The following is a 24,056-nucleotide window of genomic DNA, read 5'->3' as shown; positions in this document are numbered from 1 at the left end:
GTTAAATTGTTCAGGTTAGCCTCCACAAGCCCTACATTTATTGATAGTTCCCTTTTGAACAGCCCTCCGCCTCGCTTCTCCTTTAAATCTTGTCGGGAAGGGGCGGAGCTAGGGCCCAGGCTCTCGGAAAGGAGGAGCGGCTTCTGTGGGTCACGCCCACTTAAGTCGCAGGCGCCGTCCGGAGCAGCCCGGAGCCATTCTCCTCCCAATCCGCTCCGGAAACGCGACTGGGGACGGAACTACCACGTGAGGTTGACGTCATCGCCCCCGCGCCGGGCTGTCCCGACTTGGGTTCCGCGGGATCCTGGAGGCGTCTTAGGTGCTTTACGTCAGGGTTTGTACAGTTCTCGGTCTTCTCTCCCGAGACTCGCTGGGCCTCGCCTCCGATTTCCCGATGTACCACAACAGTAGCCAGAAGAGGCACTGGACTTTCGCCAGCGAGGAGCAGCTGGCGCGGTTGCGGGCCGACGCCAACCGCAAATTCAAATGCAAAGCGGTGGCGAACGGGAAGGTGAGGGCTCGGGCTGCCGCCCTTCGGCCTCGGGCTCTGTAAACTCTTGCCTGTCCCCCCCTCCCCCAGGACTTACCCCACACCTCCCTCCCGCCTCCTCGGCGCCGAGTGCGTTTATCCATCTAATCAACAGCGAGCACCTTGCCAGGTACAGTGGGTAAGGAGACGGACAAGGCCGTCCATCCCCGCAGTCGAGCGGCGGACTGTATAGTCAGTAACAAGGCCAAGAAGACACTTTGTAGGATGCTAATGTACCGGGGGTAGGTTTCTCTTAGTGGCTGGTGTGGAGAAGATGGGGAAAGGACTTTCCCAGCGGACAGAGCCACAGGTGCAAAGGAGTTCAGAAATCGCAGAGCTGGTCTCTGGAACGCTCTCGATCGTGTGTGGCGGAAGCAGTGTTTGAAAGGCTGGAGAACGCAGGCAGGGAACTTGTAAGCGGAAGTAAGTAGTTTGAACTCTGTGATGGACAGATGGGAAAGCTTAGAAAGATTCTAAATGGGAAATTAATCTTGTCAGATTCTGTTCTAGAAAGAGCTTTCTGGGAAGGAATGGATTGATTGGATGGGGCAGGGCAGAGGAAGGGGGATGAGACACCGTTAGCACAAACCAATTGACCACAGAAGGTTTGGACTAGAGTCTGTCAGTCACGCCCTTCCAGCTTTACTTTTACCTGTAACGTTTACTTCATATCATTTTATTTTTTGTGCTGTACAGACTAGTACTTCGTTTGCTAAATTTTCAATATTTGGCAACTGTTAGCTCATATAACCCTCACAACTACCCCATGAGGTAGATACTGTTATTATCCTTGCATTACATCTGAGGACACTGAAGTACAGAGAGGTTGAATAACTTCTCAGGCTATATCGCTAGTAAGTGGCAGAGCCAGGATTTGAACCCATGGACTCTCGTTTCAGCTGTCCTCCTGTGAATCGCAATGCCATGCTGTCTCTATAAAATGAGCCTCACCTGTGGTAGTTTCCTAGGCCGGCCACAATGCCATACACTAGGTTACTTAACACAGCAGAGATTTATTGAGTTCTGGAGTCGAGAAGTGTGAGACCAAGGTGTTTGTGGAGTAGTGCTCTCTGCAACTTCGAGACCCTTTCCTCTTCAGCTTCTGGTAACCCCAGGTGTCTTTTCCACTTGTGGCAGCCAACTCCAGCCTCTACCTGCTTGTTCCAGAGTGTTCTCCCTGTGTCTCTTTATATGTTCTTCTTACAAAGCTACCAGTCATACTGGATTAGAAGCCACTTCTACTTCAGTAGGACCTCATCTTAACTAATTGTATCTGCAAAGACCTTATTTTCTCACATTCTGAGGTACTGGGGTTAGGACTCAACATACCTTTTTTTGGCAGTTGTAATTAAACCAGTAGTGGCACCAAATAGATATTTTTGTAGTAAAATTGTAGCATTTATTAACCCTACAGTGTATTTTGTAGAAATTTTGTAGAGATGCAGAAGAGGTAATATGTTAAGGGTCAGAATTATCCTTGAGACACTTGATTTTTACTTCAACCTCTGTGACTCAATAACTGAGAAAGGACTATTGAAAGTTCTCCAACCATTGATGGTTTCTTCCTTTTGATGTGTAAAAGTGACATCAAACTTGTGAATGTATACACACGCTCCCCACATTTGCTTATACCTTAGTGAAGCAAATATTCAGCTGACATTCTGAGAAGTTATGCAGTTGTGGCACAGTTTATAGTTTACTGACTATTTTTAAAACTTATTTTTGTGTAATATTAGACACAGGAGCCTAGTGGGCTGCAGTCCATGGGGTCCCTAAGAGTCGGACACAACTGAGCGACTTCACTTTCACTTTTCTCTTTCATGCATTGGAGAAGGAAGTGGCAACCCACTCCAGTGTTCTTGCCTGGAGAATCCTAGGGAAGGGGGAGCCTGGTGGGCTGCCATCTATGGGGTCGCAGAGTTGGACACGACTGAAGCTACCTCGCAGCAGCAGCAGCAATTCTATTGGAGAAGGAAATGGCAACCCACTTCAGTGTTCTTGCCTGGAGAATCCCAGGGACAGGGGAGCCTGGTTGGCTGCCGTCTGTGGGGTCGCCCAGAGTCGTTCAAGACTGAAGTGACTTAGCAGCAGCAGCAATTCTATTTTAAAAAAATGAGGTACATTTCCCTTTGGTTAGAGATAAAAGCTTAATTAAATCTGCGCAGAGAAATATTATCTAATTTATTAGATATTTATTTTTGTTCTAACTTTTGATCTAAAGGTTCTTCCAAATGACCCAGTCTTTCTTGAGCCTCATGAAGAAATAACGCTCTGCAAATATTATGAGAAAAGATTATTGGAATTCTGTTCCGTGTTTAAGCCAGCAATGCCAAGATCTGTTGTGGTAAGTTTTAGTAGTAATGAAGTATAAAGTCCTGTAGCTAACTTACAAGAGTTTATAAAGATTAATCTTACAAGGTAGCTTATAACCACTTATAAATATTTACCTCAATTCTCTATCCACTTTACTCAAAAATGCACCTTAGTTATATATATAATTTATGCATCAATATTTGTTTTGTCACATATTTTTCAACAAACTCATTAAATTATGAATTCTTACATTGTATCTTACACAATGTTTCAAAAATCATTTCATATCAAAAGAATTTTGAGGTCTGCTGGATATGTCATGACATTCTCATTTTATAGGGAAAGAAAAAAATTACTTTCCCTCTGGGTTCCCATGTCTTTGATTCGGATGTTTGTGTATGTGCTTGTGTATTTCTGTGTGTTTGTACTGTGATAGGGTATTGTTGAGGAAAAACAGGTGGTTAAAACTTTTTGGCTATATGGATTTGTATATGCTGTCTCTGTAATTGTTTCTATCCTCTTTCTTTTTTAATTGGAGTATATTTGATTACAGTGTTACGTTTCAGCAAAGTGATTTAGTTATACATATATCTTGGAGAAGGCAATGGCAACCCACCCCAGTACTCTTGCCTGGAAAATCCCAGGGACGGGGGAGCCTGGTAGGCTGCCATCTATGGGGTCACGAGGAGTCGGACACGACTGAGCGACTTCACTTTCACTTTTTACTTTCACACATCAAAGAAGGAAGTGGCAACCCACTCCAGTGTTCTTGCCTGGAGAATCCCAGGGACAGGGGAGCCTGGTGGACTGCCGTCTATGGGGTCGCACAGAGTCGGAGACGACTGAAGCGACTTAGCAGCAGCAGCAGCATACATATATCTATTCTTTTTCACATTCTTTTCCCATGTAGGTTATCACAGAGTATTAACTCAAGTTTCCTGTGTTATACAGTAGGTCCTTATTGTTTATCTACATACAGTAGTGTGTATACTTTAATCCTAACTTAGTTTATCCCTCATTCCCCACCTTTCCCCTCTCTTAATCAGAAGGTTGTTTTCTAAGTCTGTGAGTCTGTTTCTGTTTTGTAAATAAGTTCATTTGTGTAATTTTTTAGATTCCACGTAGAAGTGATATCATATGATATTTGTCTTTCTCTGACTTCACTTAGTATGTTAATCTTTAGGTCCATTCATGTTGCTATAAATGGAATATTTGGTTTTTGTTTAGTTGCTAAGTCATGTGCAACTCTTTTGTGACCATGTGGACTATAGTCCGCCAGGCTCCTCTGTCCATGGAATTTTCCAGGCAAGAATACTGGAGTGGGTTGCCATTTTCTTCTCCAGTGCCTCTTCCTGACCGAAGAAGTGACCCAACTCACTTCCCTGGTGGCTCAGACAGTAAAGCATCTGCCTACTATGTGGAAGACCCAGGTTCAATCCCTGGTTCAGGAAGATCTCCTGGAGAAGGAAATGGCAACCCACTCCAGTATTCTTGGCTGGAGGATCCCCTGGACAGAGAAGCCTGGTAGGCTACAGTCCATGGGGTCGCAAAGAGTCGGACACGACAGAGGCTTCACTTCACTTCACTTCTCTTATATCACTTATGTCTCTTATGCCTCCTGCATTGTCAGGCGGGTTCTTTACCACTGAGCCACCTGGCTATGGCTGAGTTATATTCCACTGTATATGTGTACCACATATTCTTTTTAAATTCCTCTGTTGATGGACATTTGGATTGCTCCCATATCTTAACTGTTGTAAATAGTGCTGCAGTGAACATTGGGGTGTATGTATCTTTGAAGTATGGTTTTCTCCAGATACGTGCCCAGGAGTGGGATTGTTTATCATATGGTAGCTCGGGTTTTAGTTTTTTAAGAGCTGTCCATACTGTTCTCCATTGTGTCTGTACCATTTTACATTCTCCGCTGCAGTGTAGGAGGGTTCCCTTTTCTCCACACCCTCTCTAGCATGGATTGTTTGTAAAATTTGGCCATTCTGATGTGTGTGAAGTAGTACCTCATTGTAGTTTTGGTTTGCACTTTTATAGTAATTAGCCATGCAGAGCATCTTTTCATGTGCTTTTTGGCCATCTGTAGATGTTCCTAGGAGAAATGTCTATATTATATCTTCTGCACATTTTTTGATTGGGTTTTGTTTTTTTTTTTTAATATTGAGCTACATGAGCTCTTTATGTATTTTAGAGATTAATCCCTTGTTGGTTGCTTTGTTTGCAGTTCTCCCATTTTGAGGGTTGTCTTTTTGTTTTGTTTATAATTTCCTTTTCTGTGCAAAACCCTTTTAAGTTTAATTAGATCTGTTTGTTTATTTTCATTACCCTCGGGGGTGGATCCAAAAAGATATTGTTGTGATTTATGTCAAAGAGTATGCTGCCTTTGTTTTCCTCTAAGAGTTTTATCATGTCTGGTCTCACAGTTAGGTCTTTAATCTATTTTGAGTTTATTTTTGTGTGTGGTGTTAGTGATTGTTCTAATTTCATTCTTGTATAGGTAGCTGTTCAGTTTTCCCAGCAGCACTTATTGAAGAATGTCTTTTCTTCATTATATATTCTTGCCTCCTTTGTTGAGATTAACCATGAGTGCATGGGTTTATTTCTCTGCTTTCTATCCTGTTCCATTGATCTATGTGTCTGTTGGTTTGCCTGTGAAAGTTGCTTAGCTGTGTCTGACTCTTTGTGACCCCATGTACTTTACAGTCCATGGAATTCTGCAGGCCAGAATACTGGAGTGGGTAGCCTTCCCTTCTCCAGGGGATCTTCCCAACCCAGGGATTGAACCCAGGTCTCCCACACTGTGGAATTCTTTACCCGCTGAGCCAGTAGGGAAAATGGATTCTTTACCAGCTGAGCCAGGAGGGATGCCCAAGAATACTGGAGTGGGACGCCTATCCCTTCTCCGGTGGATCTTCCCAACCCAGGAATCAAATCGGGGTCTCCTGCATTGCAGGCGGATTCTAATAATTTGCCAGTACCATACTGTATTAATTACTGTGTCTTAATAGTGTAAGTCATAAGTCAGGGAGCCTCATCCCTCCAGCTCTGTTTTTCTTTCTCAAGATTGGTATGGCTGTTTGGGGTCTTTTGTGTTTCCATACAAATTTTAAGATTTTTTTAGTTTTAGATTTACAAAAACTGCCATTGGTAATTTGATAAGGATTGCATTGAATCTGTAGATTACCTTGGGTAATATAGTTATTTTGACAGTGTTGACTCTTTCAATCAGGAATATGGTATATGTTCCCATCTGTTTTTGTCATCTTTGATTTCTTTCATGAGAGTATTACAGTTTTTAGAGTACAGGACTTCTGCCTCCTCAGGTGTATTTATTCATAGGTATTTTATTCTTTTTGATGTGGTCAAAAATGGAATTGTTTCCTTAACATTTCTTTCTGATCTTTTATTTGTATATAGAAATGCAAGAGATTTCTGTGTATTAATTTTGTATCCTGCAACTATACAGAATTCACTGATGAGCTCTGGTAGTTTTATGGTAACATCATTAGGATTTTCAGTGTTTAGTCTAATGTCATCTGCCGACTGTGACATATATTTTTTTTTTCTAATTTGGATTCCTTTTGTTTTTTTTCCTTCTCTGATTGCTGTGGTTAGGACTTCCAAAACTGTGTTGAGTAAGAATGTTGAGAGTGGACATCCTTGTTTTGTGTCTGATGATAGAGGAAATGCTTTCAGCTTTTCACTATTGAGCATGATGTTGCTGTGGGTTGGTCACATATGGCCTTTACTGTGTTAAGGTAGGTTCTCTTTGTGCACTTTCTGGAGAGTATTAATCAAATCAGTATTGGATTTTGTCAGGTTTTTTCTGTGTCTGTTGAGATGATCATATAGTTTTTATTCTTCACTTGATTAATGTGGCATATCACTGTAATTAATTTGTAGATATTGAAAAATACTTGTAGCCTAAGAAGAATGCCGCTTGTCATGGCGTGTGATCATGTGGCCGTGCTCAGTCTTCCTTGCTGCACAGACTTTTCTGGTTGGAAGCGCACGGAGTTACCACTGGGTGGCATCCCGTGCTGCAGAGCCCAGGCCTTAGGGCATGCGGGTCCCGTAGTTGTGGCACATGGGCTCAGTAGTTGTGGATCCCAGACTCTAGAGCACAGGCTCAGTACTTGTGGCACGTGGGTTTAGTTGCTCCACAGCACGTGGGTCTTCTCAGACCAGGGATTGAGCCTCTTTACACTGAGCCACCAAGGAATCCCTCGTGAATGGTCTTTCTAATGCATTGTTCAATTCAGTTTGCTAGTATTTTGTGGAGGATTTTTGCATCTATGTTCATGAGTGATGAACTAATAGCCTGTAGTTTTATTTTGTGGTATCAGTCTGGTTTTGGCATCTGGGTGATGGTGGCTTCATAGAATGAGTTTGGGAGTGTTTCTCCCTCTGCAGTTTTTGGAAGGGTTTCAGAAGGATGGGTGTTAGCTAGTCTCTAAACTATTCTCTTTATCAGTAGTCCCCAACCTTTTTGGCACCAGGGACTGTTTTGTGGAAGACAGTTTTTCAGTGGACCTGGAGGGGTGGGGTGGGGATGGTTTCAGGGTGATTACAAGCAGATTACATGTATTGTGTGCTTCATTTCTATTATTACTGCAACAGCTCCACCTCAGATCATCAGGCCTTGGATCCCAGAGGTTGGGGACCCCTGCTCTAAATGTTTGATTGCATTTACCCATGAAGCCATCTAGTCCTGGGCTTTTGTTTGCGAGATTCTTAATCATAGTTTCTATTCCATTGCTTACAATTGGTCTGTCCATATTTTCCATTTCTTCCTGGTTCAGTTTTAGGAGATTTGCATTTCAAAGAATTTGTCCATTTCTTCTTCTAGGCTATTCATTTTATATAGTTGGTTGTACAAATCTCTTGTGATCCTTGGTATTTCCGTGGTATCTATTGTAACTTCTCCTTTTTCATTATTGATTTGAGCCCTCTCCTGTTTTTCATGATGGGTTTGGCTAAAGGTTTGTCAGTTTTGCTTATCTTTTCCAAGAACCAGCTTTTAGTTTCATTGATGCTTTTTTATTATTTTCTTCGTGTCTAATTTCATTTATTTCTGCCCTGATCTTTGTGATTTCTTTCTTTTTGCTAACTTTGGGTTTTGGTTGTTCTTTCTCTAGTTGCTTTAAGAGTAAGGTCAGGTTGTTTGAGATCTTTATTTCCTGGGGTAGGACTGTATTTCTATAAACTTCCCTTGTAACTGCTTTTACTGCATCCTAAGATTTTGGATTGTCCCGATTTGGTTTTCATTTGTACCTAGGAATTTGGTTTCCTCTTTGATTTCTTCAGCGATCCATTGGTTCTTTAGTAGCATATTATTTAGCCTCCAAGTGTTTGTGTTTTTTACAGCTTTTTTCTTGTGGTTGATTTCTAATGTCATAACATTGTGGTTGGAAAAGATGCTTGATGTGATTTCAGTTTTTTAAAGTTTATCAAGGCTTACATGGGTTACATGTGATCTGTCTGAGTGTACCCTGTACACTTAAATGTTTATTCCGCTGCTTTCAGATGAAATATTCAATAAATTTAAATTAAACCCGTCTGGTTTAATGTGTCATTTAAACCCTGAGTTTCCTTATTGATTTTCTGTCTGGATGATCTGTCTGTTGATGTAAGTAGGGTGTTTAGTTCAGTTCAGTCGCTCAGTCATGTCCAACTCTTTGCGACCCCATGAACCACAGCACGCCAGGCCTCCCTGTCTGTCACCAACTCCTGGAGTTCACCCAAATTCATGTCCATTGAGTCAGTGATGTCATCCAACCATTTCATCCTCTGTCATCCCCTTCTCCTCCTGCCCTCAATCTTCCCCAGCATTAGGGTCTTTTCAAATGAGTCATTTCTTTGCATCAGGTGGCCAAAGTATTGGAGTTTCAGCTTCAACATCAGTCCTTCCAGGACTACCTAGGACTGATCTCCTTTATGATGGACTGGTGGGGATCTCCTTACAGTCCAAGGGACTCTCAAGAGTCTTCTCCAGCACCTCAGTTCAAAAGCATCAATTCTTCAGCACTCAGCTTTCTTTATAGTCCAACTCTCACATCCATACATGACCACTGGAAAAACCATAGCCTTGACTAGATGGACCTTTGTTGGCAGGTAATGTCTCTGCTTTTTAATATGCTGTCTAGGTTGTTTAAGTCCCCCACTATAACTGTGTTACTGTCCTTTTCTCCTTTATTGACTGTTAGGATTTGCCTTATATATTGAGGAGCTCCTATGCAAGATGCAAATGTATTTACAGTTGTTGTATCTTTGTGCATTGATCCCTGGATCATCATGTAGTGTCCTTTTTTAATCTAATCCTTTTTAAATCTTTAGTCTGTTTTGTCTGATATGAGCCTCAATACTCAACTTTCTTTTGATTGCCGTTTTCATGGAATCTGTTTTCATTCCCTCACTTTCAGTTTGTATGTATCCCTAGATCTGAAGTGGGTCTCTTGTAGACAGTACATATATGGGTCTTGTTTCAGCCAGTCTATGTCTTTTGGTTGGGGCATGTAATCCATTTGCGTTTAAAAGGTAATTATCAGTGTGCATTTCTTATTGCCATTTTGTTCATTGTTATTTGTTTTGATTCCTTTTTGTGTGTGTGTATATCGTAGATTTTTAGTCTGCAGTTACCATGAGGATTTTATATATATATTATATATATATAGTTGCTTTTGTCTCTAAGTCATGTCCGACTCTTGTGACCCCATGGACTATAGCCTGCCAGGCTCTTTTGCCCATGAGATTTCCCCTGGCAAGAATACTGGAGGGAGTTTCCGTTTCCGTCCCTAAGGAATCTTCCCAACCCAGAGATTGAACCTGTGTCTCCTGCATTGGCAGATGGATTCTTCACCACTCAGCCACCATGGAAGCCTGTGTGTGTGCATGTGTGTGTGTGTGTGTAAATGTACACTAGATTGTTTTAAGTTTCAGGTCTCTTAGTTTCAAATGCATTTTCAATATCCTGCATTTGTACTCTCCTCACAATTGCTACTGTGTGTGTGGATGAGTTCCTACCTTTACTGTATATGTGCCTTTGCTGGTATATAAAAGCTTTCCCATTTGTAGTTTTCTTGTTTCTAGTTGTGGCCTTTTCTTTTCCACCTAGAGAAGTTCCTTTGGCATTTGTTGTAAAACTGGTTTGGTGGTGCTAAATTCTGTTAACTTTTGGTTATCTACAAAGCTTTTGATTTCACTGTTGAATCTGAATGAGAGCCTTGCTGGGTAGAGTTCTAATGTATTTTTTATTTGAGTTAAGGTATTGGTCATCTCTGTTGGTCCTTTATATTTCCTCACTCTTTGTTAAACACTTCTTTTATCTTCTTAATCTATGCCTCTTCTTTTTCTGAGTTCTTGGATCATTGATCTCTACCATCCTTAATCTGAATTCTTATAGGTAGATTGTGTGTCTCCACTTCACTTATTCTACTGGAGTATTATTTTGTTTTCCCATCTGGATATGTGTATTCTTGTTGATAGAAAATAAACTGCAACTTAAAAGCTTAATTTATATGCTTTTATTTTTTCCATATAACCTCACAGATTTGTTGTGAATATCAAATATGAAAGTCTTAAGTGAAAGTAGATCATACATTTTAAAGTTAAACTGATTGAATAATCTCTGACTCACAAAAGAATAAGCTCCTAGTAAATAATCTCCATTTTTAAAATTGATAAATGAAGTATATTGAAAATATAGTCCAAAAGTATTCATAGTATTTTCTTTTTTTAATCAGACTTCCATCTGAGATCAGATTTATGTAAAATTTTAGATGTGCTTCCTTTCCATCTCCAGATTTGGTCTTAGTCTTTTCTGATAAGAAAACTATAACATGAGGCAGTAGGTTAAAGTGATCTTTTCAGATGAAGAAACTGAATCCTTGAATAAACTTCTTTGTGGATTTGCCTTTATATAACTTATTTTTTATAACTGATAGTTTTGATGTTTGTTTCATGTAAAGTGACCAAACTAAGCTTCAGAAGTACTTAAAAAGAAATATGTTTTTTCCATCCTAAAATAGATATTTATTTCATTGGTTCTAGCCAAATGAAATAGTGGTTAAAAGTACAGGCAGACCTTGGTTGAAAACATCCCTGTTCCTTGTTAGATGTCTGACCTTGAGCAAGTCAGTTAACCTCATTGATATTATTTTCTTTCTCTGTAGAGATAGCAACACTTCACCAAATTGTTATAAGAATTAAAATAAGGTAATAGTTTTGAACTTGGCACAAAGTGTGGCACATGGGATGCGGTCAGTAAATGGTAGGTGCTCCTTCTGCTGTTTGGTTTGGCAGCAGTGATCATGGTTAGATCACAGATCTAGAGTGGATTTAAAGAGAAGACTCATTGCTCTAACAGTGTTATTCTATCAGTATTTTATAAGATTGATTAAGCTTTGATCATTTGTATAAATTATACAAATATATGTGTATACTTAGTCACTCAGTCATGTCCAACTCTTTGTGACTCCATGGACTGTAGCCCGCCATGCCCTCCTCCAGGGGATCTTCCGATCACAATTTATTTTGAGTTAAGAAAAAAATAAGTTTTGGCATTTTTTTACCAGTGACTTTTTTAAAGGAATATTTGCATAAAATTTTTTTTTTAATACAGAACAACTTGTATGTGTGATAGGTTCTGATAATATGTGTATTTTTAATCTTAGGGTACAGCTTGTATGTATTTCAAGCGCTTTTATCTTAATAACTCAGTAATGGAATATCACCCCCGGATAATAATGTAAGTATAATTTATTGATTTTCACTTAAGAATACTTTTTTACTATGTGACCATGTACGTGTGTGAAAATGACTTCCTAATAAAGGGTAATTTATACTTGTATTCTATTCTGAACTTAAGATTGCTCCCTCAAATTCTGATGACATCTGTACTGGCACGTGTCCAAATTCACATTCTGTTTCTCTCAAATTGGCTACCCTGATATCTTTCTGTTAGTGGAACCTTTCTTCACTCAGTTGCTCTGAGAATCATTTACGGCAACTTCTCTTTCTCTACAAATTTACAAGTCCTGTAGTTCCCTGTTCATTCCACTTGAACAAAGATCTGTTGTTTCTGGTCTCTGCTAAGCACTGTGCGTATCGTTACAGATGAAGTTAGTATGAAACGTAGCAAAGAACTTGCTGTCAGTCGTACTGTCCCTGTCTATTTCTTCTTTTTCATTCTCATCTCTACCAGTCCTGGTCAGGCCCTTGGTGCGTCCCATCCTTCTCACTCTGAAACTCATGTAGCAGCCATGAGAGTTTAATAGGCTTGTTCTTGAGGCAATAACCCTCTATTTAAATGCCCGTAGAGACTTCCACTGATGGCTTGTCACAGTGTTTCTCTGACGTAACTTTCTTCCCAGGCCCGTATGTACTTATGTGTGTGCCTTTTTTTCCTTCTTCCATTTGTTTTTCATGATGCTGAGTTCTCTTATTCCTATTATTTTGTTTTCCCAGATATTTAGGCTGAACTGCCATTAAGTTAATAATTGAATGCTGTGACACTATTATACAGTTCAACCTACAGCTTTAGTCACCTTATGAATAAAAAGATTAAACAGGAAACTTTTTTTTAACCAATTTCCAAAGATGTCTAGTATAGTCATTTGTGAATATTAGGCAGTTTTAGAACATACTTTTAGAAATATTTCATTATTTTATACATATTCCTCCCCTTATTTTTTCCTCTAGGCTCACTTGTGCATTTTTGGCTTGCAAAGTAGATGAATTCAATGTATCTAGTCCACAGTTTGTTGGAAATCTGCGGGAGAGCCCTCTTGGACAAGAGAAAGCACTCGAACAGATTCTGGAATATGAACTGCTTCTTATACAGCAACTTAATTTCCACCTTATTGTCCACAATCCTTACAGACCCTTTGAGGGCTTTCTCATTGATTTAAAGGTAATCTTGCTGATGTAAAGTAAATTGGTAGAGTGAACTCCTTTGCTGCTGTTAAAAGAATCAAAATTTTGCTATAATTTATAATGATCCTGATGGGCTTAACTAAAATATGAGTTTCGCCTGAATTCTTAGGGCAATAGTTCTCAAACTTCAATGTGCTTTAGTGCTTCAGAACCACCTGGAGGGCTTATTAACTGAAATTGTCAGACTAGTCCCAGAGCTTCTGATTTAGTAGATTTGCAAATGCCAGCCCAGGGACCCTAATGAAGACCATTGTGTCTTTGTAGTAACACTTTTAAAGACTTAACTCTTCTAACTCAAGTATACTGTCTTGGATACAAAAGGCTTAATTTTAAACTAGAAGATTGCTGAGTGACTTCTATTTTTAGGACCTTGTGAACTAAATTCAATATGTAAGCATCAAAAGTAACAGTAAATAAAATGTTTTGTCAGAACACTAACAAAAGCAACTAAAGTTGTTTTGTTTTGGTCCTGAAGAAGGACTTGAGTAGTGTGAGTTATTGGTCCATTCATCTTGAGTGGCAAAATTTGGGTGCTTTCTTTGTGCCAAACATGGTGCTTAAGGATTAGCCAAGAACTAGACAGGAACAGCCTCAACTTTATAGGCCTTATAGTCTCACAAGAAAGTGTCATATATTCAGTGTGCTTAATGTTAACAGAAGGGGAAATACAGGGTGCTTTAGAAGGAGATGGCAGATTGAGAGGAAGAGGAGACAGTCCTGAGAAAGTGTAACAAGGCGAAATCCAGAGCAAGAGCAGGGACCGGGTGGTAGAAGAGCATCCTGCTCAGAGGCTTCTTTGGCCAAAGGCCCAGATTTTAAACCCATGGTACACTGAAGAACCTAAACAGAACTGAGGGATGGGGATGTCTGCCTGAGTGGAAGGCAGTCTAGACTGTGGAAGTTACGTTACAGATTTTGCATAGAGTTGACAGGAAGCCAGTGAAGGGGTCAGGTCTGAGGAGTGATATGATCAGGTTTGCAGCTTTAAAAACATGCTGGCAAGCTCATGCATCAGTCTGCACCAGGTGTTTATTGCACTTTTGTATTATGTGTCAGGCACAATGCGGAGAATGGATTCGAATGGATGAAGGGATCCCAGTAACAGTAGTTCAGACAGAAGATGGTTGGTTTGACTCACGTGGTGGCACTGGGTACAGAGAGAGCTTCTTGGGCTTGGGAGATGGGCAGAGTTGGTAGAGCTTGAAGAATGATTGCCTATAGAGAGTGAAGACCGTGGGAGAATCCCCAGTTTTTGGCCTGAGCATATAGGTAGATGGTGGTACATTTATGATACAGGTAGATTGTGTCTGATGCAGGTAGATTGTTTGTGATTGATACAGGTAGATTGTTGGTAGATGTTTATGTCTGGAGGTCAGAGAAGATGGGTAGGCAGGAGGTATAGATTTGGGCATGATTGCCCCAGGAAGATTTCAAGTGGATTGGTCATAAGGACTATTTAAAGGGCAGCTAGGGAAAAATAAGAAGACTGAAGAATATCTAAAGAGGTAGGACTTTTGGAGAAGTAGAATGCTTTTATAATATGATCAGGGACAGCTCTCCAAACCTGCTCAGAATTCAGGCAAAGTAAAAGTTGACATTTGCTGGAGTTAGTGCCAAAGGTGATTTGTGATCTTGGTAAAATTAGTCTTTGTGGAGTGTGGAAGAAGAAAGCAGATTGGAGCTAGTTGGGGAATAAATCAAAGGTGAGAAAATACATCCATATCTTGGATTAAATTGCTTGTCTTTGAAGTGGAAAAAGAAGGTGGGATGATTGAGAAGATGGGGTATGAGGGACTGCTAGCAGAACGGAACAGTTTTTTGTTGTGTTTTGTGTAAGAAACTGATGCAGAGAACTCATGAAACGCAACCGAATATATGTAGCTTGAGGTTTCCTCTGGAGTGTGGTGAAAGGGCCTGTTACAGGATTTCGAAGCAACGTAGAATTGGCTGTTTCTCTTAGTGGAGGAAAAGAGGAGAACACAGGGAAGGATGACGTTATGCCTGGGGATCTGACTGTAGCAGGAAACAGTGTCTTTTTTATCAGCAAAGTTCATTTTCTGAGAGCAGTGAAGTTTCTGAGAATTATCAAAGACTTTGAGTCAGGTGGAAAATGTTTAATCACCAAAAAGGGGGAGAACACATTTTCAACGGAATATTATCATCATAGCTAGGCAGTGTTGAGAGCCGTTTTGAGGTCAGTGAGCTTGAATTTATATGGATATTTCCGGACCTCTTGGTTGTATTGTTTTCTTTAGCAGGACCCAGAAATCTGGGTACAATTGAAAAGAAGGTTGGTTGAGTTTGACTGCTATTGACGTTTTGCTGGAAATACGTTGGCAGCGTACTAGGGCAGAGAATTAAAGAGGAAAATCAGAACCAATGGACACTGGTGAGTAGGAGCAAGTATGGGGATAAGGAACCAGAGGTTCTGAGGAGGAAGTCAGCGAACAGCTGTGAAGTATTGGGTCTTGGGAAAGGGAGCACTGTGGTCAGAGTATTGGGTTTGTGATATTATGGCAGGCATTTGGGGATAATGACAAGAACTGGGTCTGACTGCACAACTGACTCTGGCTGTTTTGTTTCAGAGTATAAGATTTCTAACTGCTTTGGGACTTGAATGTGGATATCTGAAATATATCTGAGGGTTTAAGATTAGGGTTCATTAGGTAGAAACTGTTAGAAAACAGGGAATCATCAGGTGGCTCAGTGGTAAAGAATCTGCCTGCCAATACAGGAGAGGCAGGAGACACAGATTCAATCCCCGGGTCGGGGAGATCCCCTCGAGGAAGAAATGGCCACCCACTCCAGTGTTCTTGCCTGGGAAATTCCACAGAGTAGCCTGGCAGGCTGCAGTTCATTGAGTGGCAAGAGAGTTGGACATGACTGAGCATTTACAAGGGATGGTTCATATATCTTAGGCATATACTAAAAATAATTCTATAATCAAACCAAGATTCATTTCCACTTACTTCCGAAAAGTAAACTTCTGGTAGAAAGAATTTCAAATCAAAATGAAGTGGTGCTTTGGTTTCTAAATGTGGCTTACAGGGGCTACACATATAAAAGTGTTCTGTGTTAAGCACTTTCTGGTTTATATAAATATTTTTGTCTTGTTACTACTCCATTAAACCTTCAGAAGTGATAATTATTTGCAAACTCTCTTTCTAGACTCGCTATCCCCTGTTGGAGAATCCAGAGATTTTGAGGAAAACAGCTGATGACTTTCTTAATAGAGTTGCATTGACGGATGCTCACCTTTTATACACACCTTCCCAGATTGCTCTGACTGCCATTTTATCTAGTGCATCCAGAGCAGGAATTACTATGGAAAGGTATTGTTTTGTGTTTTAACTTAGATCAGACTCAGTCCCTCAGTTTATTCCTTTCTGGAGTCCCAAGTTTTTAAGTAAGTTTCAGTTTGTGACTGCAGGCTTTCATGTTCTTATTCTTGAGCATTGGTGAGGACAACTGAGGGAAGACTTGGAATCACCTTTTAAGGAAATATTTAAAAATTGAGTAAGATATTTTTGAGCTAAAGTGATCCATTTATGATCAAAGTAGAATTAAATCTACTGTTATCAAAAGATTGATAACAGCTATCAATATATGGAAAATTTAGAAGTTTTGTGAACTGGTAAGCAGTGTGAGTGCAACAAATACATCTGCCTTGTTTTATCATTAATCTCCATGTACGGCACATGGAGTTCAGTAAAGACTTGTTGAATGAATGATGCTTTAGAGAATGTCCAAATGAGTTTCAGTGAGCTGTGGACTGTAATAGCTGATACATAAGTGCACACTGAGAACTGTGTTCTGTGACAAGCACTTTACATGAATTAAATCCACGTGATTCTTACAGTAATATCTTATACAGAGGTTAATTAGATACTTATTGTATTCATTTATAATTAACTCAAGCCCAGGCAAGTAGTAAGTTAGACTTTTTAAACTTTCACATTTAATTTCTTTATACCTTGGAACTTCTGCTTGATTCATTCCTAAAATAGCTGAGGAAGAAGGATGGTAAAACTTTCTAAATTTAAACTTTTCTATGTTTGTAATCCCTTGTCTGTAATTTCAAAATCCACTGATATGGTGGCAGGAGACGTGAACAGATGTGATTTAGTCTTTATTCAACTGAATGGGAATATCTGTAAGTTTCCTTGCATGGCTATTAAGATAACTGATTATAGGATACAGCCCCAGAGACATTGGGGCAGTGTATATATCCTCTGAAATATTTCACATTTCATAGTATGTATACCATGTTAGCTTTCTAAGACATGAAAAATTCTGAATTTCAAAACAAATCCAAGATAAGGGATTGTGGGTTTATATTTTAATTTATGGTATGCTTCTTATCAATTGTATATTAATATATGCATTTAATCCCAAAATGATCTATACCTTCATTTACTAAGCAAACCTTTGTGGAAGTTTTTCCTCCCCCCACATTGCCGTCTATATATCATGCACTCTACTATACTGTAGAAATTTAAGACTGAACAAGCTATCCTTAGTCTAGTTAGGAAGGACGGCCATACAAACTGATACTATGGATTTTGCAAATGTGGAGCTTCCATAGTGTAAGGGAAGAAAGTCATTTCCACAATTCAGATAACCAGTTGTTTGCTTAATCTGTTTAAGCATTGTATCTTATGCAGTTTATATGCTAGTGGTAAGATTTTTCTTATATCAGTAGAGAAGGATGAAGGATCCTAAGGTCTAAATTCGAGTTTATTTCATCTTAGAAGTTTAGTTATAATTTCACGTAGGCAGGTGAAGTGAAATTATAGTGCCTTGAAAGTTGCAGGTGTTAGTTGCTCAGTCTCGGCCAACTCTTTGGAACCCCTTGGACTGTAGCCCACCAGGCTCCACGGTCCATGGAATTTTCCAGGCAAGAATACTAGAGTGGGTAGCCACTCCCTTCTCCAGGAGATCTTCCCAATCCAGGGATTGAACCCCAGTCTCCTGCATTGCAGGCAGATTCTTTACCATCTGAGCCACCGGGGAAGCCCCATAGTACCTTGGGTTCACTACAAATTAAATACACTTTCATTGCATTCCCAGACACTATAGACATTTGGGCATTTTTACCTTTGAGAAAATGCTTTCAAATAATTTTTAACTTCTGACTTCCTTTCCAACTTTTGGGATACATGGGAATTTCTTTTATGTTGATTACTAATTTCAAAAGGGGAAAGCCTTTGTGCTGTTGTTATATTCTGAATGATGTTTTAAGATAATTACTTATGGACTATTCTGTTGTTGGTTTGGGGTTTCTTCTTTTTCATTGGATTTAGAGCTCTACTTCACATCTCCTAGTTTGACTTTTTAGGTAACGAAGAGAAACAAAGACGGCAGAAGCTTGAAAGGAAAAAGAAAAAACTAATTGTTACTTTGAGTTACTGAAAACTAGAAATGTATTAGCTGTTACAGGATTTCCATATTTAAAATGGATTCCCACACTGGATGAAGACAATATAATAGCAAAAGTAGTTATCAAAATTTTGTAGTATAAATTAAATAATTTTGATAGTTTAAAAGACATATAGCAACAAAATTTCTTTAAAAATTGTCTAAATTTTATAACTTTATTTCACCTAAGAGAAAAATTAACAGTTTTTATTACATTTATGTTTGAAAGATTATTCTCAAAGATTACTTTGAGAATCTGTTCACTTGGGCTGTTATTAATTATAGATCAAGTTCAAGTATATAAAACCTCAGAGTGGCTAAAAATATAAATATAGAAATACTATCATTGGTTCCAGGAAAACAGTTAACTGAGCTTTATGTCCATTTAAGGAATACTGTTGGGTTGGCCAAAAGGTTCTTTTGGGTTTTTCGTAAGATGTCCCAAATGAACCTTTTGGCCAACCCAGTATTAACACCTTTGATTTGGACTTGATGCAGAAAGGCTTCCTGGTGGCTCAGAGGGTAAAGTGTCTGCCACAGTGCGGGAGACCTGGGTTCGATCCCTGGGTCGGGAAGATCCCCTGGAGAAGGAAATGGCAACCCACTCCAGTACTCTTGCCTGGAAAATCCCATGGACAGAGGAGCCTGGTAGGCTACAGTCCATGGGATCGCAGAGTCGGACACGACTGAGCGACTTCACTTGATGCAGAAAAGATGTAATAGATTTGTAAAGCATGGGGTGATACTCTTACTGGTTATCAGGAATACCTGTTTGTTTCAAGAAGAGCAATTATAGTTAACATGGACTTGATAATAAGAGGCGAAAGAATTCTTACTAGAGCCACATTCCAGTTCTGCTACTCCCTGACTTTATTCATGATTTGTCTGTCCCTGTGACTCAGATTCCTCACCTGTAAAGTTAGACTGATAGGCTTTAAGTATTAAATATTAAACATTTAACATCAAAAGTATTAGAGTATTGCTACTAGTATTTTCATATCATTTTCCCTCTGAATATATTATGGAAGTTAAATTAACTTGAACATTAACCATTTTTAACCTAGTACAATTTGTAGTGGATTCTTAAGACTGTAAGAGAGAGAGATTATAGTTTTAGTAAAGTTCAAAGTATTGTTATTTAACAGTTTTCAAGTAAACTTCTTTAAAAATTCACCTTGATGAAGAAAAGAACATGAAGACAAATAATTTATGATGTCCTATTTTCTCAAGATGTGTGCGATAGATTAAAACATTTTTTCCCCTCTCTTTTCCAGTTATTTATCAGAAAGTCTGATGCTCAAGGAGAACAGAACTTCCTTGTCACAATTACTAGATATAATGAAAAGTAAGTAAAACAGAATGCTTTATAAAATGTTCTATGACAGAGTTACTTTGTAAATAAATAACTCACGGTATTTTAACTTGAGATTACAAGTTATTGTTTAGATTGATTTATTATTGTATCATGAAGGTGAAGAACAAATAGAAGGTACATGAAGTAGTTTTTACACATAACTTTTTTTTACATAGCTTTTTAGGAAAGTGAAAAATATTAATGAGATTCACAAAGGGTTGAGATTCAAAACAAGGTCCTTTTAAAGTGTATGCAAATATGAGCACTAAAAAAGGTCTTAGGGAACTAAAGGCTAATTAAATTGGAAACTTTTATTTTGTAGATAAATTAGCTTTAATTAGTTAATGTGTGTCATTTGCTAGTCACTTCCTTAGCTGCTATTACAAAAGCCATGATTCTTCACGGGGTGAATTTTTTTTCCCGTCTATGAACATTCTTGGTTGTTACAACTTTGGGGGTGGGGGTGTTTGTGGCTGCTGCCATCACCTAGTATGTGGAGGTAAGGGTGCTGCTGTACATTTTATAACTCACAGTACAGCCCCTTGGTAAGGTGAAAAATGGCTCCCCAAAGATAGCTATGTCATAATCCCTGGAAACCGAATATTGTTGCTTTATATGGCCAAAAAAAAAAAAAAAGTGCTTGCAGATGTGATCAAGTTAAAGACATTATCTTGGATTATCCTAAATGTAATCACAAGTGTCCCTATTAGAGGAAGGCAGAGGTATGACAGAGAAGGCAATGTAAAGACAGAATAGAGAGATTTGAAGATGCCGGCCCTAAACATTGGAGTCATGTAGCCACAAGCTGAGGAACGCTGCCAGCCCCCAGAGGCAGGAACAGAAGCCCCCAGAGAAACCCCCGTGCCAGTGTTTGGCTTTTGGCCCAGTGACACTGATTCCAGACTCTTGGACTTCAGAATTGTCGGGGAATCCATCCTGTGATTTTAATAAGCCTTACTAAGTTTGTGGTAATTTTTAATAGCAGCCTTAGGAAACTAATACAGCACTTCATGACAAAGAATCATCTAGCCCAAACTGCTGTGAATACTATTGACGCTGAGAAAAACTGTCTTGAGGGTTGGGGTTTTCTTTTTTATTTTTCTTTCACTTGTTAAAAATATAGTTGGGTTAGTTTCAGGTGTATGCCAAAGTGATTCAGTTATGTGTGTGTGTGTGTGTGTGTGTGTGTGTGTGTGTGTGTGTGTGTGTTCTTTTTCAGATTCTTTTCCATTATAGGTTATTACAAGATACTGAATATAGTTCCCTTAGCTGTGAGTTAGGTTGAGTCAGAACCTCCACCTATCTTACTGGCTAGGTTAGCCAGTCCTCTCCGGTTTCATTCTTGCCCGTGTCACACTGCATGCTCAGGGCTGCTGGGCTGTTGTTCAGGGTTAAAAATCAGTGTGTTTCCAAACCATTTGTGCCAGTTGTCCTTGTTAATAAAATCTGTAATTTAAGTACTAAAATATGAGATTGCAGATCTTGATCTTGGATGACGGAGTACTTACATCTTTTATGTTTCGAAAGTCAAGATGCGTCAGACTATGTAAGTTCTTTGCTTGAAATGTTCTTGAGGGCTTCCCTCTTGAGAAAAACGACTTTGTGATTTTAAGAATCATAAAACTGTAGGTTTTCAGTTTTACCACTAGAGGGTTCACTTCCAAAGCTAGTTGTGATTTGGCCATAGACACTAGGATCAGGGAATTGAGTAGGTAGAAGAGATCTTAAAGGTAACTCACTGTGCTGTGTGTATACACGTGACAGTTTTATTAGTGATTCTCTCAGTAGCTTTATTTTACTCCACTTGTTTTACTATAAGAATAGTTCTTGTTAACACTCAGAGCTTTAATGATATTAAGGCATCTTATTCATAATTTTTCACACAAGGATACGGTCCTAAGGGTATTGTCACAAGTATTAATTTAGTTGAAAACACTGCTTTACTTGCATTATGAAATAAGTCAGTCACTTGGAGCACGTGGCTGACTAACAACAAGCCCTGGATCTCTCATTCCCCTAATAAATCTTGTGACTTATGGTCTTTGGTTTATTGTAGTTGAATTAATATAGACTAGGTAGAGGATGTTTCTGCGATTTTAAAGTCACTGAATTTTCTAGCTTAATGAGGACATTTTTGTTTTCTTGGTGATACTTCATTGTCTAAGTTTTGCATTTTGTTAAAGGATGGCTGACATGTTTTTACTAAGCATGGTACCTTCATTACTAATTATGTAATAATGGCTTTCTTTGTAAATAAGTATACTCTCAGCCCTCCATCTGTAGGATCATGAGTGAAGAGTGAAGTCGCTCAGTCGTGTCTGACTCTTTGTGACCCCATAGACTATAGCCCACCAGGCTCCTCCGTCCATGGGATTCTCCAAGCAAGAATACTGGAGTGGGTTGCCATTCCCTTCTCCAGGGGATCTTCCCAACCCAGGGATCGAACCCAGGTCTCCCGCATTGCAGGCAGATGCTTTAGCCTCTGAGCCACCAGGGAAGCCCAATCTGTAGGATAGAATGTTTTGAATATGGTTGGTGGCAGGGGACAAAGCATGTCTTTACTAAATCAAGTAGAGCTTTTTTAACAGCCTGTAAAACTTTAGCAAAAAGTAACCATGGTTAAGAGTGGGAAAAAAATACTAGTAGAGCAAGTTTATCGTTTAGCTGTACATGATATGGGCTAAGCAGCAGATGGCTATAATAACTTGGAAGTATGGTGGCCATTGGATTTTAATGTGGAACAATATTAACAATGAGAATAATCACATTTCAGGAGCGTTTTTGGTTCCCAAAACTAGATGGGAAATTATTTAACTACCTTATGGGAACAGGGCTTTTTATTATCTGGTTTAAATCCTTTTATTAATCTCCACATAGGCATGAGGAACTTGGTAAAAAAATATGAACCACCCAGACCTGAAGAAGTTGCTGCTCTGAAACAGAAGCTGGAGAGGTGTCACTCTGCTGAGCTTGCACTTAATGTAGTTACGTAAGTAGATGTGAGACTGCCATTCAAGAATAGAGTTGTTACTGTGTCCAGCTAGTCTTTAAAGTGAATTATTTAACTGCTAAATTTTGTTTCATATGGGGAAGACTGACTTACTCCCAGATCTGATTTTTTTTTAGTGGAGATTTCTAACAGGATTAAACACGACATAATAAATTATTATGAGTTTGGGTTTCAAGAGTATATTCTGCTTCTGCTCTAGCATGTCCTTCAGCTTGCAGGCCCTGTCCCGTTATTCCTTGTGGGATCCACGGGGCAGAGTTTTCCTAGGGAATTCCTGAACCTCTTCTTGCCCTTTTAATCTTTGGGTTCTTTGTGATCTGGTTTTATCTCGTCTGAAGAATAAGTACACTGTTCTAGACTTAACATCTATTAGCTAGGGTAGAGAAACTTGGCATATTTTCTCTGTGGTAATTTTATGCTGAAGACAGAACCAATAGGCAGATGTGCTGTTCAGTGTCTTCTTGTAGCCACAAGGAACACCATAATGCTGCTTTTTTGATTTGTAGGCTGAATGTGGAAATCACTGTATTTGGGCTTCTTATGCTTTGCAATTTGAAATATCTACTTAAACCTTTTAGGTGTTTGAACAGTTGAAGATCTGGGTAGGGTAATAGGAATGGTGAAACTTCTGTTCCATGGACTGTAGTCTGTAAAGTTTACTGGGAATTAGCTCTGGCATCTTAACAGCCAAGATGCATTTGAAATGTTTTTTATCTTTATAATTATATAATCTCTACACTATCAGATAATATGTAAGCCAGCAGAGCATTAAGGCCTTCAGATCAGGTACACATGACTCAAATTCTTCAAAGTTATAGTGTGTAAAATAGGAGACTCTTTTATTATATTTGTAGTTGTAACTGCAAAACATGCCTTAGCACAGAACTTAAAATGGGTAAATTTCACTTCTGGGTTTCTATGGTGACGAGAAGGAAGGAATGGTTACAGAGAAGGAAGAAAAATGTTGACTAATGAAAAGGATTGCAGCACTGATTGATAATCTTTTCACGTTGATTTTGACATGGGCTTCAACCAGGGGTTGCCAAACTATAGCCTATCCGCCAAATCTGGGCCAGTGCCTGTTTATAGAAAGTTTCCTTGGGGCATAGGCACACCCACTAGTTTGCATTATTATCTATGGCTATTTTCACACAATAACAGAAGAGTTGGGTAGTTGTGATGGAAACTGCATGGCCTACATGCCTAAAATACTTAAAATCTGGCCTTTTTAAAGCCAATTTTGTCAACCTCTGAATTAGACCACTGAACTGTTACTGTTAACCCTCATAGCTATGTAAAGGACTGTAATGGAAAATTCTTAATTGCTAGATTTACATATTATTCCAGGTGACCTTCTGCTTTGTACTGTGTCAGTCAAATCTTGCATGAATACTTAAGTGGTGCTTCTCAAACAGTCTGGAAGGGACTGTTGGTTTTATTTCTATTCCATTACAGATGTTTATACTTCGTAAAATGTTACCAATTACTGA

General features: G+C 39.2%; 2 protein-coding genes across 7 annotated transcripts in view; one reads left to right on the top strand and one right to left on the bottom strand.

Moving 5' to 3' along the window:
* Nucleotides 1–284: 284 nt before the first annotated feature.
* Nucleotides 285–24,056, top strand: part of CCNH (cyclin H) — a 28,920-nt gene continuing 5,148 nt past the window's right edge. For all 6 annotated transcript variants that reach the window (XR_009600736.1, XR_006060026.2, XR_006060025.2 and 3 more), the window contains exons 1-7: nucleotides 285–511; nucleotides 2,751–2,873; nucleotides 11,524–11,597; nucleotides 12,551–12,761; nucleotides 15,953–16,116; nucleotides 19,477–19,547; nucleotides 22,434–22,545. Coding sequence is in view for 3 of the 6 variants with exons in the window: in XM_012178935.5 (XP_012034325.1) it covers nucleotides 395–511; nucleotides 2,751–2,873; nucleotides 11,524–11,597; nucleotides 12,551–12,761; nucleotides 15,953–16,116; nucleotides 19,477–19,547; nucleotides 22,434–22,545 (872 nt within the window). In the remaining 3 variants the exon portion in view is untranslated. The remainder of the gene's footprint in view (nucleotides 512–2,750; nucleotides 2,874–11,523; nucleotides 11,598–12,550; nucleotides 12,762–15,952; nucleotides 16,117–19,476; nucleotides 19,548–22,433; nucleotides 22,546–24,056) is intronic.
* Nucleotides 19,618–24,056, bottom strand: part of RASA1 (RAS p21 protein activator 1) — a 109,147-nt gene continuing 104,708 nt past the window's right edge. Inside the window, exon 26 of the mRNA XM_060415988.1 lies at nucleotides 19,618–24,052. The gene's annotated coding sequence lies outside the window, so the exon portion shown is untranslated. The remainder of the gene's footprint in view (nucleotides 24,053–24,056) is intronic.

The sequence above is a fragment of the Ovis aries genome, chromosome 5, assembly GCF_016772045.2.
Source record: "Ovis aries strain OAR_USU_Benz2616 breed Rambouillet chromosome 5, ARS-UI_Ramb_v3.0, whole genome shotgun sequence".
Classification (NCBI taxonomy): domain Eukaryota; kingdom Metazoa; phylum Chordata; class Mammalia; order Artiodactyla; family Bovidae; genus Ovis; species Ovis aries.
This window is presented reverse-complemented; position numbering and strand designations above follow the sequence as displayed.